The sequence below is a fragment of the Corythoichthys intestinalis genome, chromosome 14 (assembly GCF_030265065.1).
Source record: "Corythoichthys intestinalis isolate RoL2023-P3 chromosome 14, ASM3026506v1, whole genome shotgun sequence".
NCBI classification, from domain to species: domain Eukaryota; kingdom Metazoa; phylum Chordata; class Actinopteri; order Syngnathiformes; family Syngnathidae; genus Corythoichthys; species Corythoichthys intestinalis.
Window position 1 is genome coordinate 230,608 of NC_080408.1, and position 23,277 is coordinate 253,884.

General features: G+C 43.6%; 2 protein-coding genes across 6 annotated transcripts in view; one reads left to right on the forward strand and one right to left on the reverse strand.

The window, feature by feature from the left end:
- Window positions 1-150: 150 nt before the first annotated feature.
- gk5 (glycerol kinase 5) lies at window positions 151-22,088 on the reverse strand. Of its 3 annotated transcripts, XR_009066935.1 has the most exons (17): window positions 21,491-22,088; window positions 21,337-21,430; window positions 16,113-16,188; window positions 15,949-16,042; window positions 15,726-15,857; window positions 14,893-14,968; window positions 12,027-12,142; window positions 10,088-10,293; window positions 9,768-9,828; window positions 9,533-9,659; window positions 9,360-9,464; window positions 7,219-7,313; window positions 6,143-6,246; window positions 6,015-6,074; window positions 5,811-5,944; window positions 3,630-3,763; window positions 3,399-3,537 (listed from the first exon to the last, which is right to left on the reverse strand). XR_009066935.1 is itself a non-coding variant. In XM_057856987.1 (16 exons), the coding sequence occupies exons 1-16, from the start codon at window positions 21,614-21,616 to the stop codon at window positions 3,374-3,376; spliced, it is 1,770 nt and encodes a 589-aa protein (XP_057712970.1). In that variant the 5' UTR covers window positions 21,617-22,088; the 3' UTR covers window positions 151-3,373. The 3 variants fall into 3 exon arrangements, 2 of the variants coding, with proteins under 2 accessions (XP_057712970.1, XP_057712971.1); XM_057856987.1 differs by lacking the exon at window positions 3,630-3,763 and having other exon boundaries at window positions 151-3,537; XM_057856988.1 differs by lacking the exons at window positions 3,630-3,763; window positions 12,027-12,142 and having other exon boundaries at window positions 152-3,537; window positions 10,088-10,161; window positions 10,232-10,293.
- The window catches only part of LOC130929648 (nucleolin-like), a 15,485-nt gene continuing 14,242 nt past the window's right edge, over window positions 22,035-23,277 (forward strand). Inside the window, exons 1-2 of one of the 3 annotated variants that reach the window (XM_057856990.1) lie at window positions 22,035-22,154; window positions 22,539-22,611. In XM_057856990.1, the coding sequence (XP_057712973.1) occupies window positions 22,140-22,154; window positions 22,539-22,611 (88 nt within the window). In that variant the 5' untranslated portion in view covers window positions 22,035-22,139. Of the gene's footprint in view, window positions 22,195-22,214; window positions 22,467-22,538; window positions 22,612-23,277 lie in introns of those variants that run through there. The other 2 variants (XM_057856991.1, XM_057856989.1) reach the window with 2 other exon arrangements.

The following is a 23,277-nucleotide window of genomic DNA, read 5'->3' on the forward strand; positions in this document are numbered from 1 at the left end:
GTAAATAGCTTGTTTCGGGGAGGACAAGGCAAAGCTACTGGAGACATTTCTGTACTCTCTCAATCCTCCCATTGTTGAAAAGCACTCGCCCCCTCTCCTCCCTCCCCGTTTTTTTTTTTTTTTTTTTTAAATTCCAGTGCACTCAATTAGCGCCCTCTTTACTATAGCAGGAACACACTCACACACACTCATTTGTTCTCACTCTCTCCATCCGCACGCACGCTACCATAGCAACCCTCGCGGAGAGCGTGCTCGCATCAATGGGAAAACACTCACGGACAGACGCCGTGTCTTGTTATCAAGTCCGGTCCCCCTCCTCCCCCTTACCGGACTCGCATAGGAATCTCTTTACAGTGGATTCTGAGTCAGCAAGTGCAAGCGCACGGTCTTGTCATCACACTCTACTTAACAGTATGGAGTTAAGCCCTTGGCGCTTATTTGACGGAAATCCGCATCCGTTTAACCTCTCCGAGGACAGTGCGAGTCACTAGCTTTCAAAAGTCGATATTTAGCCACTTTCCCTATAAAAGCTCCTATTTTTGGTCATTAAAAAAAAACTAGCAATTGCCTGTAAATAAGCTGGGGTGTATTCATGTCGTGCCTTGAGTTGCGGTCTGTTATGGTTGCGCCCCAGTGTGTCTGGTCCTTGTGTTTACTCGTTGATTTCACCTGTTGTGCCTTGACCAATCCGCTGCCTCTTGTGTCACCCGCATGTGCCTGCGTCTTACTCCTTGTCTGTGTATGCGTTTATATCTGTGTTCCTGGCCCCGTTTTACACAGTACTGTAAGTTGGTTTGTTTTCTAGACTTTGTTTTGTTTGGACTGTGCCTTTTGGTCGCACTTTGGGTCTTTGCTTACATTAAAACATTTTCTCGACTGCTACCTGTCCACCTCCCCGTTTTTCCCCGTATTCGGGTCTCCATCGCTCCCGCTTCGTGACAATTCGGGTAAAGAAAAGTACGGTAACATCAGGAGAACGATCGTATCACGGATCGAGAACAACGACGTACATGACATAAATACATTTATAAATGAATTCAATGTTAATTATGAAACAGAAATTCACCCACAATGACACTATTTTTCCCATAGTATTTAACTCATCGGCTGCCATTGACAGCGCTAGATGTCCAATCCTTTTTTGACTGGGAGGGGCAAATTGAGGGCTTTTCTCACAAATGTGTGTTTTTTTTTTTTGTCTTGGCGCCAGAAATCTATGCTATTTTTGGTAAATGTGCAGCAGCACCTGACAATTGTAGTAAATCATAAAAAGTTTGATCCAAAAATCCAACTTTATTTACATTTTTGCACTTGCATTTAGAAACCAAAGCAAATCAGCCCAACGCCTCGCAGAAGTTCAGTTGGCGTCGCCGGCTCCCGACGGCCCCGAACTCCGTCAAAGCGTACAAATACGGACTCGTTGAAATGATGAACACGTGGCCGGAAATGGTTTGGCGGGCTTAACGCAACATCTAGGTACATTTTTATCTCCATCTTGAGGGGAACCGACCCGTACGGAAATATCTTGTGTGGAAGGCGGGTACTGGGATAAAAAAATGCTTTTCAAATGGCCAGTTAACTCATGGGCTGCCACTGAAAGTTATACACACACCTGATTAGCTCCAAAACATCATTTTGTGGTTAACAAGCAAAAAAGGGTTTGTTGCCGCAACATGAAAACCTGTCACAATTTTGCCGTGTACAGTTTTGTCTTTTTCCAGGTGTGACCGCAATATGCCTGAATTACAATCATGGACCTAATAATTGGTACCCCTGGATTTTTTTCCAGAAAATAGTTTCTCCCAGACATGAACGCAATTCTAAATGTTTTCACTATGAATGTGTTTATTCCTTGGATTTGCATTGGAAAAAGATGAAACAAGCTGAAGAGGAAAGGCAAAATGTACACAATTTTACACCAAATGCAAAAAATGGGCTAGACAAAATTGTTGCCACCCTCAATTCACTATTTGCTCGCGCATCATTTGGAAGAAATAACAGAAAGCAATCGCTTCCTATAACCATCAACAAGTTTGGTGCAACTCTCAGATGGAATTTTGGACCAGTCTTCTTTTGAAAACTGTTCCATGTCTCTCCGATTGAAAGACTGCCTTCCTGCAACAGCAAATTTGAGATCTCTCCGTAGGTGTTCAATGGGATTTAGATCCGGTGTTCCGCCACAAGTTCCTACATTGGCGAAACGTCTACATGAGCCGAATTTAACAGCCAAAGTACTACTGTGCGCTCTCAACTTGTTTTGTTTGGATGCATACAGGCAGAACCTACTAAAAAATGCCTTAAAAAAATACTTCAGTGTAGTTTAATTAAATAAGGACGGTTTAAATGCGCTACGTGACTCATGTGGTCAACTGCTTTAAAGCTACCCCCCCCCCCCCCCCAAAAAAAATGTCAACAATGGTTGAACCTATGAGACGGATATAAATGCAAAAAGTATTTTTAAGGCAACGGAAAGCTCATAAAAAATTCAATAAAAGCAAAAATAGTGAATATTGACCGCTTTTAACCAATGTGCGCATGCGTGCGGATGCTCGGGCAAGCGCGCTGAGCATCGCGTAGGACGTTTCGCCACGTAGGAAGGAATTGCCGAACACATCGATGGCCACCTCCCAATTCTCCACACTTTGTCTCCAACCATTTGTTGGTGCTATTTGAGGTATGTCAGTGCAAGGAGTCATAAAATCTGGAGACTATCAAAATGTATTGGGCCGGAATGTAGGGTGTCGTGTCAGAAAAGCGGGTCTGCGTCAGAGGCCATGGGTGTTCCAACTGGACAATGACCCAAAAACATAGCTCAAATAGCACCAAGAAAGCGCTGGAGATATCTGAGAAGAGTCTGTACCTAATTCGTATTGAACATTATGGAGAGCTTTCAAAATTGCTGTTGCAAGATGGCACCCTTCAAATCTGAAAGACCTGCAGCAGTTGAAGAGTGGTCCAAAATTCCACCGGAGAGGTGCACCAAACTTGTTGACGGTAACAGGAAGCGATTGTTATTTCTTCCAAATGATGCGCAAGCAAATTTTGTGTTGAGGGCGCCAACAATTTTGTCCAACCTATTTTTTGAGTTTTGTCTAAAATGGGGAGAAAGAAACACATGCATGCTGTAAACATTTGTAATTCCATTTCCTTTGGGAAATGCTGTATTTTCTGGAAAAATTCCAGGGATGCCAATCATTTCGTCCATGATTGGAAATGGTGCTCCCGTGACACGTCTGCTTTTCCATTAAGGTGGAGACCGCATTTGGATGACATACTGAGAGTGAGGTGACTTCAAAATGACATTTGGATAAATGGATGTATGGTCCTCCCTTGTATTTTCAAGCGCGGCTCAGTCTCTTTTGTCCGCTAAAGGTCAGGGTTGCTTGTACCAATACATGGAGCGTCGGAGAGCTCTCTCCCATCTTTCTAGATGGCGCGCGTGGTCGGAAGCCGAACGGTCGCCGGGCGCTCCTTTAGGGCAAAAGAGGGCGTCGGCGCCGCGCAGCTTCTTCAGCTCCTCGCAGGATCGCCAGTAGCCTGCCAAGACGCCGGACGGAGTGGAGCGTTGACAACACACAATGAACTCACTTTCAAGTGACCATAATTGATAGCTATCCAGAGATCAGCACCTTTGGTTTTCCACACTGCGACAAATCCATCTTCTGTAATTGATTTACATTGTCTTCAAGTCAAATTGCATCACATGAATACTTAATAGGAAAGCACTTTTCCCTCTTCAGACAGTCGGCAGATAAAAATAACACTTGATCAGATAGCGGGAGAAAAAAACCAAACATTATCATGGTCAAGTATCTGCCCTCTCTCATCACAAACTGTCATTTTTTTGGGCACAGCTCTCCCACTTCAACTTATCTACTTATTAGCACACCGACGCACAATAGTAGACGACACCGGGCGAGAAGGTCTCATTTTGGGGGCGCGGAATCCAAAACTGCTTTCACTAGCATATGATTTTTTTTTTTGGACCATAACTTATACATAACGAATTGCCTTTGTCAAATTGTAGCGGTAATATTGTTAAGTAAGCCTTGCAAGTAAGTTTCATTGTATGGCCAGTTTGAATTTGTTACATGAATACAGTAGTATGAAAAAGTAACTGAACCTTTTGGAATTTCTCACATTTCTGCATAAAATCACCATCAAATGTGATCATTGTCAAAATCACACAGATGAAAAAACAGTGTCTGCTTTAACTAAAACCACCCAAACAATTATAGGTTTTCATATTTCAACGAGGATAGTATGCAAACAATGACAGAGGCGGGAAAAATAAGTACGTGAGCCATTACATTCAACATCTTGTGACCCACCCTCTGGCAGCAATAACTTCAACCAGACGCTTCCTGTAGCTGCAGATCAGTCTGGCGCATCGATCAGGACTAATCTCTACAAAACTGCTGTAGTTCAGTCCGATTCCTGGGATGTCTGGCATGCATCGTTGTCTTGAGGTCATGCCACAGCATCTCAATGGGTTTCAAGTCTGGCCTTTGACTTGGCCACTCCAGAACGTGTATTTTGTTCTCCTGAAGTTGATGTCATCGTGTTTTGAATCATTGTCTTGTTGCAGCATCCATCCCTTTTTTAGCTTCAGCTGTCTGACAGATGGCAAAAGGTTTTCCTGCAAAACGGTTGAATTTATTGTTCCATTAATAATTGCAATTTGTCTAGGCTCTGAGGCAGCAAAACAGCCCCAAATCGCGTTGAGGTGTTGAGCTGTTCTATTTTTCCCTCCACACATGACGCCGTGTGTTACTCCCAAACAATTCAACTTGGGTTTCATGAGTCCACAAAATGTTTTGCCAAAACTTCTGTGGCGTGTCCAAGTGCCTTTTTGCAAACAATAAACGAGCAACAATATTTTTTCTAGACAGCAGTGGCTCCCTCCGTGGGGTCCTCCCATGAACACCATTCTTGGCCATACAGTTGATGAGTGCGCACAGAGATATTGGACTGTGCCAGTGATTTCTGTAAGTCTTTAGCAGACACTCTAGGGTTCTTTTTTTTATACCTCTCTGAGTATTCTGCACTGAACCCTTGATGTCCTCTTTGGTGGACGGCCACTCCTTGGGAGAGAAGCAACAGTGCCAAACTCTCTCCGTTTGTATACAACTTCACTGAATGTCGATTGATGACCATCCAGACTTTTAGAGAGGGTTTTGCATCCTTTCCCAGCTTTATACAAATCAGCAGTCCTTGATCGCAGGTCTTCAGACAGCAGTTTTGACCGAGCCATGATGCACATCAGACAATGCTTCTCATCAAGACAATTCTTACCAGGTGTGTGTTTTATAGTGTGCAGGGCAGCTTTAAACCACTCATCAGTTATTGAGCACACACCTGACTTAAATTGGTAAAAATTGCTCTTTAAGTCTCCTTAGGCAGGGGGTTCACTTAATGATTTTTCCCCCTTCTGTCATTGTTTGCGTGCTATCCTCATTCAAGTATAGAACCCTATGTTTGGGTGGTTTTAGTTAAACAGACAGTGTATTTTCATCTGTGTGATTTTGACGAAGATCAGATTTCATTTGATGGTGATGTTATGCAGAAATGTGAGAAATTCCAAAAAGTTCAAATACTTTTTCATACTACTGTATATGTTTAAGCACAGTGTTTTTCCCGACTTTTTTTGGAAGAATCGGGGCACCTTTATTTAAAAATAGAGATCAGTTTTAGATTCCGCACAGAAAAAAAAAAACTTGCAAAGCTGAAAAAGGACGCTCCCCGGTGTATCCTATTTTTCTCATTAACAAGAGACGGCGTAAAGGCTGAACACATGAAGCGCAACTTACCCGTACCGAGCCCGGCTACAAAGGCCGCCCCCAGACAAGACATTTCCCGGTGGCGGCACCTTTCAATCTTTCTACCAAACAGGTCCGCAGTAAGCTGCGTGATGAAGTCGTTGGACGAAACCCCGCCGTCTACCCTGAGAGGTTAGGCAAAGAGAGCGATGCGCTACGGAGCCCCGAAACTGTCGACGGGATGAAGAACTCTACCTGATCTTTGTAATGGGAATGTCGGTTTCTCTCAGCACGGTCTCGTACAGCTGCTTGTTTCTGCGAACGACAAACACGGCGGCCAGATTGTTCGGTCCGCTCCAAGCGAGGCCGGGCAAAAGACTCACCGGAAGGCCACCGACTCCAGAATGGCGCGCACCAAGTGACATTTCGTGGTGGAAGGTTTCAGGCCCATGAAGGAGGCGCAAGCCTTGGGGTCGTTCAGGGGAGCCTAGGAACATTTGGGCTCACGTTCACAACGGGAACGGCTTCAGAGCAAAGTCCTTCTCTTTCTTGTTATCTGCTAATGCCATGCTAGTACTGGGCGATCCGAATCGCAAGCGCAATAGTAAACCTCCAACGGTCATAACGTCGTTCGGTCAATCCCGAAAAACAAAAATAAAAGTTACCGAGGATGAGGTGGTAAGCTGGGAATTTCGGCATCCATTCCACCTCCAGACCCGCTTGGTGAGGGATGCATTCGAAACAAGCGGAAATAGCGGGGTTTAACAAAACAGATCACGACAAGTAGCACACTCAAGCAAATTCACTACACGATTAAACGTATTCATGATTGATGTCCAATCATACTTCTGCTGTCAAGTAAAATGAGTTTGCCACTAGTAGGCATGTCAGTGGCCACCAATGAGTTAGTAGTCTTTAAAGTTAAAACCACTCACAAGTACTAGTAGATCATGTCCCACTTTTGCTGACATCGCATAATTTAATATCGCTCGATACCTCTCATATTTGCGACAGTTCCGTTTGCTGCCGTCGACAGTAAGGGACGTCCATTTCCGTTACTGTTCTTTTCAACGTACACTTTTTTTTCTTTTACATACTCTGTACAGTAAATGCTACATACAAAGTATGTACCTGTGTTGGCAGCGTATCATTTAATAGGGGGTCCAAATCCAACGATTCCTCAAATAATTACCACCTCATGTCGTCACCGTGATAAAATCTTGTTTCCGTGTCGCCCAGCACTACACAATACAAGACTTTATAGTGAAATGATTTATAAAACACACTTACAAAGGCCACTTCAGAAAGGTAGCAGAGGAAAAACAACAACAAAAAAGATTTTACCAATGGATGGAAACGCTGGCGTTTAAAATCTACTGTCAGACACGCATGCAAAAAACAAAGAAAAAACCCCCGTTATTTTTGGGTAAAGTGTTGTAAAAACCGGGAGCGCCCGTACCTGCAGACCACTGAAAGACGGAACGAAACAGACGCCGTTTGAGTCGCTCACGCTGTACGCCATCGTGCTGGTGTGCTCCACGTCAGAGAAGAGATCTGCGGCAGCGAAAAGACTCTTTCATTTTTGGGCTAATATTTTGCAATCATTCTCGGTTGCTTTTTAGAATGAAGCCACCGTGGGTTAGAGGCCCAAAAAATCTATCTTCCACTTGACGAAAAGCAAGGTTGTTCTCCTCCCGTCCCGGCAAAAGAAACAAATGTCGGGCTCATAACTCACCTTTAAAAAAACAACAATGTTTTAACCTAGCTCACTCAAAATAATTGTATTATTTGGGCACCAACTTTTCTCCTGCGCAATTTTAAACCCTTACGTTTGAAGACAGCAACGTCAAGTAGGAGCTAGAGCCTTTAGCTACCAAGCTCCTGTTTTATGGAATCAGCTTCCAGCTAGTATTAAAGAAGCCGAGACAGTCTGTACAGACTAGATTAGACTAAAAACGTTCCTATTTGACACAGCTTATGGTCAGGCTAGTTGAAATCGGACTAGACTCATAGTTCAGTCTAAGCTGCACTAGAAGCTATAATGCTAGGGGAAGTACAGCCACCGAGTCCTATCTCCTTTATCTCACTCTACCTACCACTTGTCTTACTTTATTTCTATTTTCTAATTTTAATATCTAGTTGACTAGTCTCTTCATCACTAGTCACCCGGTGTCCTCTTTTTCAGCCCCAGCCTCCTGACTATCCGGACCCCTGGCTGGATGGACGTCCTCGTTGCCTCCCCGTCTCATCTGGCTAGATGGCGAGTTATGAGGAGTCTTCATTTTATGCTCGAGCGCATTTCTCTGGCTAGGATACAACCCAAACTAGTACGCTAGACGCTATCTATCGACGCTAATCCAGTAAAGGCACAATTCCGGGTATGAAAAACACTTCTTGGCCATAAATTGCTTGCGGGTCATTCCAGTTGAAGCCGAGCAAGGTTGACAAATGTTTGAAGGCGACACGCTCCGATTTGGCCCCAACAGGGGTTAATTTGTGCCGGATCCGGCACCTCTTAATTTTGGCCTCCCTGTGTTTTGGGACTTATTAGGGCAGGTCCGTTACCTCTGGCGAATAGAAAATAATAATAACCGTTTCGAGTCAGAATAGCAACAACCGGCGATGAGGGCAGCTGCAGCGATCATGCTAAAGGGCGGGACCAAGGGGGAGAAGGAGGCTTGCGCCGCAGCAGCTAGCCAGGTTCACGGACAGCCAGCCCAGCCGGGGCAGGAGGCTGCTACCGTGGCAGCGGCCGGTCAGGTTCAGCGATACCTTGAGTGGGGGCCAGCTACAGCGCCGGCAGGCGACCAGGTGGACCGTCAACAGCCGGAGCAACAGGCCAGTACCCTTATGGGAAATTTGGGTTTGGGCTACACAATTTGTAAGGCGGTGGGAACTTTGGGGCCAGAGAAGACGGGGGCAATGAAACTCGCAAAATAATGGGTTTGTGTTATTTATTGTAATCTCAGATATATATATATATTTTTTTTTACAAGTAAGACCTGTTGAGAAACGAATTGCTGACTGTACTGTAAGTCCCAACTGTGATTATGTGGACAATTGCGTGTACCGAGTATAGCCTAAATAACTGTAAACTGTTGTCATAACATTTATACCATGGATATTATTTGAAATTGAGGCTTGTAAGTCCCACAGCATGGCAAGTGGGCATTTGCGTGTTGTTTTCAGCACCATTTTCTGCGTCTGTTCCGGGACCTGCGCCCGTCTCGTCATCCCTGCGCTATCATATGTACTTTGCGTTCCGGCACCTCATGATTTACAATTGAAGCACTGGGCTCCAATTGACGTACATGAATAATGAACACATTATTCATACAAATTTAAGACTCCAAGTGCTTTTGGAAGGAGCCCACCCCCTCAAAAACGTGAAAAAGTCCATTCTCACGGTTTTCCCGGGAGGAAAGGAGCACTTCCGGATGGTCAATGGCGCTCCTATCTGAGGACTGGTATGGGTGGACAAGACAGATTAGCTATACCTAAGCCATACTGCGGGGGGCCTGAAAAGGCCGGCGGACATTTTTGGCCATTTATGGGTGGCGGGCGGGTTGGCCTTGATTAGTAATTTGCCATTGCACTTACCCAGTGCCTGAGCCCATTTGATGGCGGTGCCAGTATCTGCCGCGTTTCCCTCTGCCAGGTACACCACCTCCGACCCGATCTTCCAGCCCACTAGCGGATAGAGACCTAAAGAGAATACGCTAGTTACAGGTCCGCTTGTACGCCGACGACCTTTATTTTATCTTTGATTTTACCGTTTACCGACGTGTGAGGTGCGCTACCGGTGTTGATGTCCATGAATGTACCCGTTCCCATGGTGATTTTCACATCGCCCACATCGTAGCAGCACTCTCCAAACATGGCGGCCTGTTGGTCCGCCATCTACGTCAGCAAAGATTTCACAATAACGCGCTTGTGATCGGCCAGATAACGCAGTCTCAACAAAATCGGGACAATACGGATAAGTCGAATCGTGTGACGCCGACTCACCACGGACATGATGGGGACAGCTATTCCGAAGATGGACGGGTCGGTGGAACCGAATTTGTGGCTGGAGAGCGAGAGCCACAAACCACGACATCAAAAAGCACAACTTTGCTTACTGAGGGACAATGAGCTAGAACAAATTTTAAAACATGAGAGCTGGCAAAAAGGGACATTTGTGTTGGTGGAGAAAATTCAAAGCGGAGCAAATTCGTTTCAAATGGAAAGGCCGGCATTGGGCGAAAACACTGCCATTGTCTATCGCCGTCAACGTGAGCGAATACCCCGTCCTGTGAAAATGACACCGTCCACGTTGATTTACTCACCCTGTATTTTCTACTCGGGGGAAAATGGAGAGCGGCAGGGAGACCAGAGAGCAAAGCATATGACTCCAACACATCTGCCAGTAGAAAGAAGACAGAAGGTAGCAAACAACGCTTTCCGAAGATGACGGTGTGCTAGAATTAGACCTGATAAGTGTCGAAAATCCCAGTTGCACTTGCGTTGGAGTAGTCGGTGGCATGAACCAGACCTGGGAGAGATCAGACCACAAAAAGACATGATTCTTCCTTTTCAATGGATATTTTCTTGAGAAATGGAATGCTAAACTCTGTCACGGTGTGGTGACACGCCGATACTAAAGGTGTGTGAAATTGCCGATGGCCGCGGAAGATTCCAGAACGATTCACAAACATCCAAATTCCAATTATTGAAATATGCCAAGTAAAGCGGAACTAAAACACAGTCGGCGCGGTCTTTGGGACGCTATGGGGAACGGACACCCACAACTCACGCTTCCTAGATACAAGACAGCAACAAGCATGGCTGATTGACCGACCCGACCAACCGACCAACCGACCAAATTCTCCATGAGATCAGAAATGCTCCCAAAAATGTAAAAGACGTGTGGAATTATTTTGCATTGGACTAGAAAATGTTCCCGTAGAAAATAGGGGATTTCAAAGAATGCTGAAAGCAATGGAGCCGAGGTACCGTACATCATCCATATTTCACTGACACGGCAGTCCCGTAGAAATCATGCCATCGCCGTCGTATGTAGACGGACTCGCCGTTACGAGGAATGCGTGAAAACCCCACTGGCGCTAAGATGGCTGAGCTGCTAAGCGGTGCTGTAAATGAATGGAACATTGCAAAAAAGACATTTTTGTAGTGAAGGAAAAGAAACTAATATGGTTGTCGCTGCCAAGCTGGGTAACTTTAGCCATCTGCCACACCCACACGCAGAATCTTGACCCGGAATTTTCTCAGTAGCTAAACATACTTGACCTGTCCAGCATACTGTTGAGGTTCAGATGCAATAGGTCATTTTTAAAATAATGTAATTATTTGTACCTCAGGGAAACCCGTCAATGTTTACATGTTCATGTTTACACAATTTAAAAAGCAGAAAAGCACTTTTTTGAGCCATTTGTACTGAAATAGTAGTACTCATCGTCTTTCATTTATACTAGGGTGACCATATTTTGATTTCCAAAAAAGAGGACACTCGGCCCCGCCTCGAGATACTTGAATTTTACTCGAAGATCACTCAAAGATGCGTATATCTCCCACTTTTTTTTACTCAATAGGCTTTATTCTTCCTAAAAAAAATAATCAAACAATAAAAAAAATAAAAAAAGAATAATTATTAACAAAAATAATATCATGAAGACTCATGGAAATGTAGTCCAGTTAATACACACACACAGTTGGCTATGTGCCAACTCAACATTTTTTACAATTACGATCACGACAATTGTCGTTGACAAAATGTTATTCCCACTCAATTTTTATTCTCATACAATGTTCTAAATTGTACGCAAACAATAACTGAAATAAACTGACAAGCGATTCAACCAGCATGTTTCCAAACGCAGCAGTTCAAATTCAAAACTACATTGCCCATAATGCCTCGCGCAGCTGAGCTGACTGATTGCTACCCTATTAGCGAATACGGGAGCCGAGGCAAAATCAGACTTTGCTATAAAGGTTTACTACCATCGGCAGCGCAAAGATGCGACAACAAACGAGATTTGACAGATTACACCAGTACAAATCTCCGACAGAAGTCAACAGTTGCCATTATATACGTATTTATCGTGAAAAAAACTCAAAAGCAACACAGCTATTTAGCTATACTAGCATTCAACCACTAACTAACGCAGAACAATTACAAGACTCATACAATATACTGCATCTCTGTGTACACATATAACCCTATGTACAACAGAAGACACGTGATCGACATTAACAGGAGAAACTTACAGAAAGGTGTATGGAGCCACATCTTTTAGAACTTCTTATTGAACTCCTTACTGTAGTCTGAGCTCTCGCCAAACCGTCAGTAGGTGGTGGTAATTCCCCATGAAACAAAGGGTGAACTGCCAACAAAAAAGAAGAAGAAGATCTACTCCTTCTCCCGCCCCGACGAGTAGGAGCAACGTCAACGCAGGCAAGCGCTGCCCCCTAGCGGCCGGAGGAATTCTCTTAAGTTGGTCCCGTAAAAAAAAAAAAAAAATCATAAAAACCGGACATTTTTATGAATTTATAAAACCCGCCCGGACAACGAGGATACTGCGTGAAAGTAGGACTTGTCCGGGCAAAAGAGGACGTTTGGTCACCCTAACTTATACATACTAGTCCTTCTCAAAAAAAAAAAAAGAGCATATTGTGATAAAGTTCATTACTTTCTGTAATGTACTGATAAACATTAGACTTTCATATATTTTAGATTCATGACACACAACTGAAGTAGTTCAAGCCTTTTCTTGTTTTGATATTGATGATTTTGGCAAAAAAGTCAAGAAAAAACAAAAATCCCCATCTCAAAAAATGAGCATATCATGAAAAGGTACTCTAAAGAAGCTACTAACCTAATCATTTGAATCAACGAATTAACTAACGAATTAACTCAAAATCCCTGCAAAAGATTCCTGAGGCTTTTAAAAACTCCGGGCCTGGTTCATGACTCCAAACCGCAATCGTGGGCAAGACTGCCGACCTGACTGCTGTCCAGAAGGCCATCACTGACACCCTCGAGCAAGAGGCTAAGACACAGAAAGAAATTTCTGAGCGAAAAGGCTGTTCCCAGAGTGCTGTATCAAGGCACCTCAGTGGGAAGGAAAAAGTGTGGCAGGAAACAACCAGAAGAGGTGACCGCACCCTGAGAAAGATTGCGGAGAGGGGCTGATTCCAGACCTTGGGGGACCTGCAGAAACAGCGGACCGAGTCTGGAGCCGCTGTGCACAGGCATGTGCCGGAAATGGGCTAGGGTGCCGCATTCCCTAGGTCAAGCCACTTTTGAACCTGAAACAGCGGCAGAAGCGCCTGACGTGGGCTACAGAGAAGCAGCACTGGACTGTTGCTCAGTGGTCCAAAGTACATTTTTCAGATGAAAGCAAATTTTGCATGTCATTGGGAAATCAAGGTGCCAGAGTTTGGAGGAAGACTGGGGAGAAGGAAATGTCCAGTGTCAAGTACCCGCAGTCAGTGATGGTCTGGGGTGCCATGTCAGCTGCTGGTGTTGGTCTACTGTGTTTTATCAAGGACAGGGTCAATGCAGGAGATTTTGGAGCACTTCATGCTTCCATCTGCTTTATGGAGATGAAGATTTCATTTTTCAGCACCTGCTCACAGTGCCAAAACCACTGGTAAATGGTTTACTGACCATGGCATTCCTGTGCTCAATTGGCCTGCCAACTCTCCTGACCTGAACCCCATAGAGAATTTGTGGGATACTGTGAAGAGGAAGTTGAGAGACACCAGACCCAACACTGTGGATGAGCTTAAGGCCGCTATCGAAGCATCCTGGGCCTCAAGAACACCTCAGCAGTGCCGCAGGCTGATTGCCTCCATGCCATGCCACATTGAAGCAGTCATTTCAGCAAAAAGATTCCCCACCAAGTATTAAGTGCATAGCTGATATAATTCATTGAATGTTGACTTTTTTGTATTAAAAAACACCTTTTTTTGTATTGGTCGGATGAAATATGCTCATTTCTTGAGATAGGGATTTTTGGTTTTAGTGGACTTTTTTGCCAAAATCATCAATATTAAAACATAAAAGGCTTGAACTACTTCAGTTGTGTCTCATGAATCTAAAATATATGAAAGTCGAATGTTTATCAGTGTAACAGGGGTATATCAAACTTGCAAATATTGTACGTTTCTATTTTATAATTACACAAAATTGATTGTTATCTTATTTTCTATTTTATTTTCGTCAATCCTCCTTCAAAGTTGGAACTTTTTGTTTGTATGTTGTTTGTTTCCCCTATGTCGGTTATTACCGCGACACCTGCTGCTTTAAGTTGGGTGCACTTTATTCATTCTCCCCTTTTCTGTGTGGATGTCGAAGGGAAGGTAGGTGCCATTTAGCTGCAGAGAGTTTTGTAGGAAAATGTAACTTCCAGGTATGCATTCATGTATAAAAATTGCATTGCATCTCTTTTTTTATTTATTTTGAATAGGGGCACATTGTTAAAGCCGTGTTTAATGGGAGGATTGACTTTTTCTGACTGTTATCAGGTATGTCGCGTCCTTTTCTGTGTGGATGTCGAAGGGGAGGGGCACATTGTTAAAGCCGTGTTTAACGGGAGGATTGACTTTTTCTGACTGTTATCAGATAAAAAGCAAGTCACACCGCACTCTTGACTCCCGTCGTCATTCCAACTACACATACAACGCAGAGTCGAAACCCACCTGTCACACTAGTACATTACAGAAAATAATGAACTTAATCACAATATGCCAATTTTTGGAGGAGTATATATATACTTATATACTATAATTCTGTTGATACATAATGAAGACTTGAGTTTCGTATTTACTCTTATGAACTGTTAACTTGATAGTAATACCGAAATAGTATTTTATTCAAGCCCAAGAGGATATTTTTTTGTAACTAACGTACGAAACATTAGAAGCAGCTAAAAGCACCATCATGTGCGATGTTTGGTTGGATCTTCACACTGTGAGGTAGGAGCACTAATCTCTGCGCCACCCTGCTGGGGGGTGGGGGCATCAATAATCGAATCATACGCTCTGAAACGTAATCGCAATCGAATCGTGAGGTGCCCCAAGATTCCCACCTCTATCCGATACTGTACCTGGCAATAGCGGACCCGCTTACCGTTGGTCAGTTTGAAGAGGAGCCAGGTGTCGATGGTTCCAAAGCAGCAGTTTCCATCTGAAACAGCTTGAGCGACCTTAGAGGAGAGAAATAGCGTTGCTGCACAGATACGGCACTAAACGGACGTCATCGGTATTGGCGAGTACTAAGAAATAAGGTGAAGACCCTGCGCAATATGTACTTTTCGAGATCGGGTTCCCAACCGCCGGTCCCCCTAATCGAGCTGGCCGTCACCTACGCACACTGCCCGAGACGACAACAGACATCCGATCGTCCTTTTGCCGTGAATGAGTGTAGACGTCCGATCCGTTTGAAGCGGGAGGCCGTTCGTACGCTGTTGCCGCTTCAAACGGATCGGAGGTAGAGAACGGTTCGTGGCAGCCAATGAGTGTCTGACTAAGCCACGATAGCGAGGACTTTACATTGGAGCGGGAATACGTTCATTTAGTTTGAAACGAAAAAAGGTGTTTCCCCCCCCCCCTCCCAAAAATGTTTAATCGGCACAATATCGGAATCATCCGAGGCCGCACAGCCAGGCATTGGTATCGGAGGCCCATCGAAAAAAAATACAAACACACCAATTTTTTTCTCAATTAAAAAGCAAACAAGTGGATAGAACATTTCCAGATGTGTTCCCTGATCTTTAACAATGAATAGGAAATATTTGCAGACATCTGCTTTTATCAATGCGTAGCTTTTGTTTCCAATGCGTGTTTCCTGCTAAAATGCAGAGCGGCAAATATGGGATTTACCTGGGAGTCAAACGGTTCGACCGATGGCAAAAATAATGGTTTGCGGCGGCCCTAAATTGTCCGTCCCTGTCGTGTACTCACCCGTTTGTAGTGTTTGAGGGCCCAAACGAGGCGGAAGGTGACATGTTGAGTGGAGAAGACGATCAGACTGGCTGCGAGAGATCGCTTCTGCCTAGTCACAAAGTGGAGCACTTTCATCAGGCCGTGGATAAGCTGAGGGCGCAGGCGACCGAAAGTTTTGATTGTTGCCCGACCCGGAAATCAAACGGCCATGGAAGGGGGAAAAAAAAAAAAAAAGACCCACTTTCAAGGTGCACGATCTGTTCCAGGACGCTACCAGGGCTGCCGCCCTCTGGTCCTGCCAACTGATGAAGTTATGGAAAGGAATGCCACTTCTCCTGTCAAAAGGGTAAGATCGGGACGTGTAACTCTGGCCAGCTCGTCACTACTGCGCACGTCGTCCGTCACCTGTCCCACGTCGTGAAGGTGGCCCGCTGAGTGGAGATGCCCAGAGCCTCCATTTGATGCATTTGGACCGCTGCATCTAAATGGTGCGACAGTTCCATTATGATATTGTATTGATCTGAAAGCAGAATTTCACTCACTCAACCAGTTCACTTGAGAAATATTTCCACAACGGCGGCGGCGCTCATAAGAGTTTACTACTTTTACCAGGCACATCATTGTATTTTTTTCCACTAGGTTTAAGACAAACCTCACACTTTTAGCCCTTTCAAACAGACTACCTTATATGTAAGATATAAATGTAAACGACTGACAAGTCAACGATGACTTAAGGCCATTAACAGGGAATGTCTTGCTTCAAATTATTGGTTTTGTTTGTCTGACACTCCTGTCATTTCTGGACTTGACTGTTTTTTTTTTTTTTTTTTTAACAACCATTGTCTTGTAGGGGTGTGACAAAATATCAAAAGGGTTGTCCTGACTAAGCTCTGTACCCAGTCAAGTACTGGATGATAGTTAGGAGTGCGCCGAGTGCAGTTAAAGAAGCGAAGCATACACAGCGAGTCCATTTCTCAGTTCCTATAGTTTATTTTGGTGGCGTCTTTTAACTCAACTCAAAGGCACTTTATCCAAATAAAAGTAACAAACCAAAAGACTCAACGTTTTCACAACGGAACAAAACAAAATAAGTAGATTTTATTTCCAGCGCAATGCACTAAGCCATATTGAAAAACTGTTCTGCCCTTCTAAATACCAACACCTGTGTCATGATTAGCTGTCATTTTAAACCTACCTGGGCAGACTCCAAGTCAGTGGAAAGACACGATTGACAGCCTCTAGTGACAAGGCGTAAAATTACAAATTACACAAATCAGGAATATGGCTCACACAATGGTGATAAATTGTGATACTTTGTATCCCAAAAGGTTAGAATTGTTTTTAAAAAGTGTTTCTGTCTTTCTGTTTATTTTAGGGCGTTTACAACTCACTTCCATAGGCGGAGTTTGACATTTGGGGCAGGGGGGCACAACATGTTGCAAAGCATGTTGTCTGCAAAGCCCTTCGAGACAACCTTGTTGTGATTCAGGGCTATACAAATAAAATTGAATTGAATTGAACATGTTGATGACCCCGAAATGCAGTGTCAGCAATAAAAATGATTTGCAAGAATATTTATAAAAATAACTTGACAATGAGTGTTTTTTGTTTCCCATCCTTCTTAAAGGGATACTAAATCAGGCTGCTTAGGCAATACTTTTCGACAAGATGGTCAACCACTGAATATGGTACGTCCGCCGGTGTCGTGCCAATGTAGTTACCCAAGTCAAAAACTGTATCCCCTGGGCGGAGCCATATGGAGGTAGAGTTCTGTCTTTATTTTTCAATCCCAAAAAAAAAATCTTCAATAAAAGAAATAAAAGTTGCTTCAATCAAAATATATATTTTCAATCCAAAAAAGGCACTTCAATTTAAAAAAAAAAAGTGTTTCAATGCAAAAATAAATTTGAAACAAAAAAAAAAGCACGTGAAAGCTATTTTTCTTAGATTTATTTTTTTTGCTGTTGTTTTTTTTGGATTGGAGTCAAGTTTTTTTTTTTTTTTTTGATTGAAGCAACTTCTTTGATTGAAGTAATGTTGATTTGTGTTTGGGCCACATTTTGGCTAAAACATTTTTGTCTTTATTTTTCAATCAAAAAATAAGTTGCTTCAAAAAGAAAAATCAATCAAAAAAAGACATGTTAATCATAGAAAACGTTTTTGAATGCGAAAAAATATTTGAGATTGAAAAATTTACATTTGAACCCTTGATTTTTCATTGAAAAAGTTTTCTTTGATTGAAGCAATCCTTTTTGTGTTTGGGCCATATCATGGGTAGGACATTTGTGTCTAAATCATTCAATCCCTAAAGTTGCTTCAATCAAAAAAAAAAAATTTCAATCAAAGAAAATCATCATTTAAAAAATAAAATTGCCCTCCCCTAATTTTGTTGTTGTTGTTTAAAATCATATGCTAAGCAAATGACCGTCTGAGCTGCTAGTCACATGATCTGTTTGAAAAATAATTTTGACCCATTATAAAAATATATTTCTTTGTTCATTTCATTCATTTTTGTTGCAGTTTTATTGCTTTACAACTTTTATATATACAGTATAGACCCTACTCACATGACGTCACAACCACGCCTCTGAGCCATATTGTCCGTCTACTCGTTGTGTTGACGCATTACCGCTACGTAAATTCCTCCTATTAAGGCGTGTTTTTCTGCTCGTTAACATTAATAATCAAAATGGTGAAGGCGTGTGTGGCGGTCGGTTGCAATAACAGAGAAGATAGACGGAGAGACTTGAAGTTCTACCGTATTCCGAGAGACCCGGAGAGGAGAGCGAGATGGACTGCTGCAATTTGATGAGAAAACTGGGCTCCAAACGATTACCACAGATTATGTAGTAGTCATTTTATATCTGGTAAGATGCATTTAATATATATTTAGAGGGTTTTGGGCTGACAAGCACAATTAAGATCATTGCGAGGCTAATCGCTGACAACATACAGTTTCAAATTCAAGATGTTTATTTCTTCCGCCATCATTATTTTTTGAATAATATTTAGCTGGTACCAAGTGAAAGAATCTGGCCTCGTCTCAGGATCATCAGTTAAACAGGGGTGTCCAAACTTTTTGCAAAGGGGGCCAGATTTGGTGTGGTAAAAATGTGGGGGGCTACCTTGGCTGATTTACGTAGAACAATATATTTAAACACATTTTAGCAAGCCCTTCTGTGTGTCACATTTGCTTTATTATATTTTTTTAAATTCATAATTTCAACATTCTCTCCTTTGTGGCGTTCTCTTTCGACCCTCGGGCTCTTGCGAAATACTGCTGCTGTGAATTTACACTAGCTTCAAGTTGCTTTAATTTCGCGCTGTGTATCTTCCCTGTAATGTTGTCGTACACGTCAGCGTGTCTTGTTTGGTAATATCGCGTCACATCGAACTCTTTGAAAACAGCGACTGTCTCTTTGCAAATGAGGCAGACACAGTTGTTGCGTGTTTTATTGAGGAAATAGTCCAATATCCACCTATCCTTGAAGCGTCGGCCATCGCAGTCAACTTTTTTTTTTTAATTGATTGTCGCCATTTTAGGAAATTGAAAGTAAAGGGTCACACTGTTGCTTAGAGTGCCGCTCTTAAAAGTTTTTCAAAGTTTCGTGAGAATAGGCTGATTTTGTGTGGACAAGATAGTTGTTGATATCAGGGTAGCAGATGTCAGGCAGAGAGGGCGAAGACAGCGGGTGGAAAAATATTGATTTAGGCATCAAATATGGATCTGGCGAATGGATAGACTGAAGCTTTTCCACATAACGCCTTTTATGCAAGGCATCCAATGAGTTTACAGCGTCTGAAAGCACCGGGGCTTCCATGAATTGCACGACAAATTGAAACCATTGAGAATACGGATAAACAAAGACGGACAATATGGCGGCCGGATACAGCGACACGTCATTCTGTGACGTTGGTGAGTAGGGTCTATAGACCCTACCCACGTGACGTCACAACTCCGCCCTCCTGACTGGTGCCGCCCAATTGTCCGTCAACACATCGTGTTTACCTGTTACGGCTACGTACATTCCTCCTATTTACGGCGTGTTTTTCTGCTCGTTAACATTAATAATCGAAATGGTGAAGGCATGTGTGGCGGTCGGTTGCAATAACAGAGAAGATAGACGGAGAGACTTGAAGTTCTACCGAATTCCGAGAGACCCGGAGAGGAGAGAGCGAGATGGGCTGCTGCAATTCGACGAAAAAACTGGGCTCCAAACGATTACCACAGATTATGTAGTAGTCATTTTATATCTGGTAAGATGCATTTAATATATATTTGGAGTGTTTTGGGCTGACAACCACAATTAAGATCATTGCTAGGCTAATCGCCGACAACATACACGTATGTATGTAGTGAGAGTGCTATTGCTAAACCATATAAACATTAAAAGCCCTAGCTCCATTGACAAATGACATGAAATACATTAGACTTGGCAGTGGATGTTAGCAATAACAAAAGATTTTGAATTGGAAATTTCGTAACTCACCTTTCCAAGCACAAGATAGATTCCTGCCGAATTTTCGTGGACGAGGACCTGTTTCACCCAACCAGCAACGAAGTATTTATAAGCCTCCAAGCTCTTAAAGTTTTTCAAACTTTCGTGAGAATAGGCTGATTTTGTGTGGACAAGATAGTTGTAAATATCAGGGTAGCTAGCAGATGTCAGGCAAATACGGCGAAGACAGTGGGTCGAAAAACATCGATTTAGGCATCAAATATGGATCTGGCGAATGGATAAACTGAAGCTTTTCCACATAACGCCTTTTATGCAACGCATCCAGTGAGTTTACGGCATCCGAAAGCACCGGGTCTTCCATGAAATGCATTATAAATTGCTCGATCAATTGATAATACAGACACAAAATGACGGACAAGGGGGCGGAACAATACAGCGATCACGTGATTTTGTGACGTCGGTGGGTAGGGTCTATAGGAAAGTCAATTTCATGCAACGACACTTTTCGGCCACTGGGGGGGGCTGGCCGTTGAGTTGGAGTCATTGCCTATTCATTTAAGGAGATTCCCGGATCACTTTGTGTTCTGTAACCCAAAATCGTCAGGAAATGGCCTATAAATGCCCCCCCCCCCTCCCCAAATCAAATGGAAGTGACCTAGAAATCAACAGCAAATAGGCCCCAAAATGAAACACATCGGTTGCTATTGACTGCCATAAACGTTCAATCCATTTGAAGTGGGAGGACGGCAACGAAAGAACAAATGTTCATTCCCTGCCATCCTCCCACTTCAAATGTATTGGACATCTACTAGTGATAAACCCATTCCTATTCTCAGCAGAGGGATGAAAAGAGCTCGTTTTTCTGTTTATTAGTGGCATTCCCTGACCGACGCATGGATAATTGTTGTATCGCCATATGCTGAGATCATCGTTATTGTGAGCCTTGTATCGCAAATCGCATGGTGAGGTTCCCACCCCTAATGTCTCGTAACGCCGCAGGATCTCATCGATCAAGATAGTACTTGTTCTACTGGTGCATTCTCCAAAGAAAAAAACAACCGAGGAGCCCAACTTGACAAGACATGCAGGCTTGTTTTCATCGAGGTAAGTCGTAGAAATAGCACTTTCCTATCACCGGTACATGAGAATTTGCAGTGACGCAAGAATACCTTTGACAGCCCCCTTGACCACCGAGATGAAGCTTTTCCACAGTGCGTCTGGGTCAAGTTCCACATGCCCTTCCTCTGGATGTAACGGGACAACCTAAATAAAGAGGACAGTCACTTTAGAGGGGGAGGAGTGCTCGTCTACTACGCAGTGTACCTGTTCACAGGACGAGCCACGTATTTCTGCCTTCTTGTCGTACACGTGACACCTGATGACAGTCGAGCCCACGTCCACGGACAAAATATATCGTTCCTTCTTTATGACATTCCTCGGAGTTCCCATTGTGGGAAAGTGGCGATCAACGGCGTCGTCTCAAGCGAGAGTGCATTGCGCGCGCGAGCGAGCCAGCCAGCCAAATTCGCCGAATGGTGTTGCCGTTAAAGTGACTCAACCTTCGGACTTCGCCCGGCCCTCCCCACTTCTAAACACGTACACGCTACCGCAAATTTTAGCGAGCCAAATTGGAGCTGCTAGACAAGACATAGCACGTTGTAATGCAACCAACCTCGTCCCTAAGCGCCTGAGTCAAATATCTTTGTCAAAACATGAATGAGCACGACTGTGTTGAGGCTCCTTGCTGAACTCTTCGAGAAAAGCCAGACCAAATCTATCTTTGCTAAAGCTGTAGCTGGCGTCGAAAGTCGTGACAATGCCTCCTGGATTTCTTTTTGACTCATTTGTGTAGAATGTCTAGTTTCCTTCTCTGCCGCCCACAGTTCCTTCTGGGCACCCGTAGCAAATTCCTCCTCGGTTGTGCGCACGCGCAGTAGGACACCTTCGTTTGTTAGCGCACACGTGTGTCAACATGAAAATGGCGAAGGTAAATAAAATGCTTGTGTCCCCCACCAGCATGGATTATGGTAAACCTAAATAACCCCACGTATTATAATGTTATTACGTTTTGCGGTTCTCGTGTCTGTTCTGTCTTAACTATTGTAGTACGCAACGCAACCTCATTTAAGGCTTTACTAAAGTTCTACCATATTACTTTCGCTCTGTCTTTTACCACTGCGCGTGGAAGTCGAAACTAGAAATTGGGGTAGACTGAACTCTCAACACGGGTTTCCCAATCTGTAGTCTGCCACAACACATGATATTTTACACGAGACAAACAAAATCCAATCCGTTACAAGTGGGTGGGCTCGGAATGTACCGTATTGGACGACAAATGTGTGAAATGAAACTTAATGGTTGTATTTCTCAGAGCAAGACGGTTAAAGCGGCACCAAGTCAAGTCCCGGCAAAGAAAGGAGACTCTGCGGCCACAAGTCACAACAGTAAGTAACAGTTCAATTCAATTCAGTTCAATTCAATTTGTATAGCCCTCAATCACAACAGAGGTCTCAAAGGGCTTTACAGAGGCAATATGATACACAATTAGAAATGAAGCAACAAAGATGAATAGATACAGTTCAAGTCCTGGGTATCCCCTATCCTTAAGACCCTCCATGCCGGCAAGGAAAAACTCCAAAAACTCCAGAGTCAATTGGGAGAAAAATGAGAAACCTTGGGGAGTACCACAGTCAGGAGAGATCCAACCAGGGGTCGCGTTAACCGGATATTTTCCGTCGTTGACCGGTTTTTTAAAACGGTGACGGAAAAAACTGAAGTCCGTCCGTCATTTTGACAGGTTGCAATTCACACCTCAGACCACAGGGTGGTGAGTTAGCATATTAATTAGCTATTGTCTCTCTTAATGCATGACGTCATTGGCTCTTCTGTCAGAATATTGTAGCGTCACCGGGGTCTGGCGGCGGCACCGTGATTGACACATCAACGCGAGGTTCTTATTGGTGCACCCGGTGTACCAGCGCGTCATCCAATTGATGGACAAGATTGCCGCCTGTGTATAGACCCCAATCACATGACGTCACAACTCCGCCCCCCTGACTGGAGCCGCCATATTGTGTGTCAGCTCGTCATGTTTACACATTACCACTACG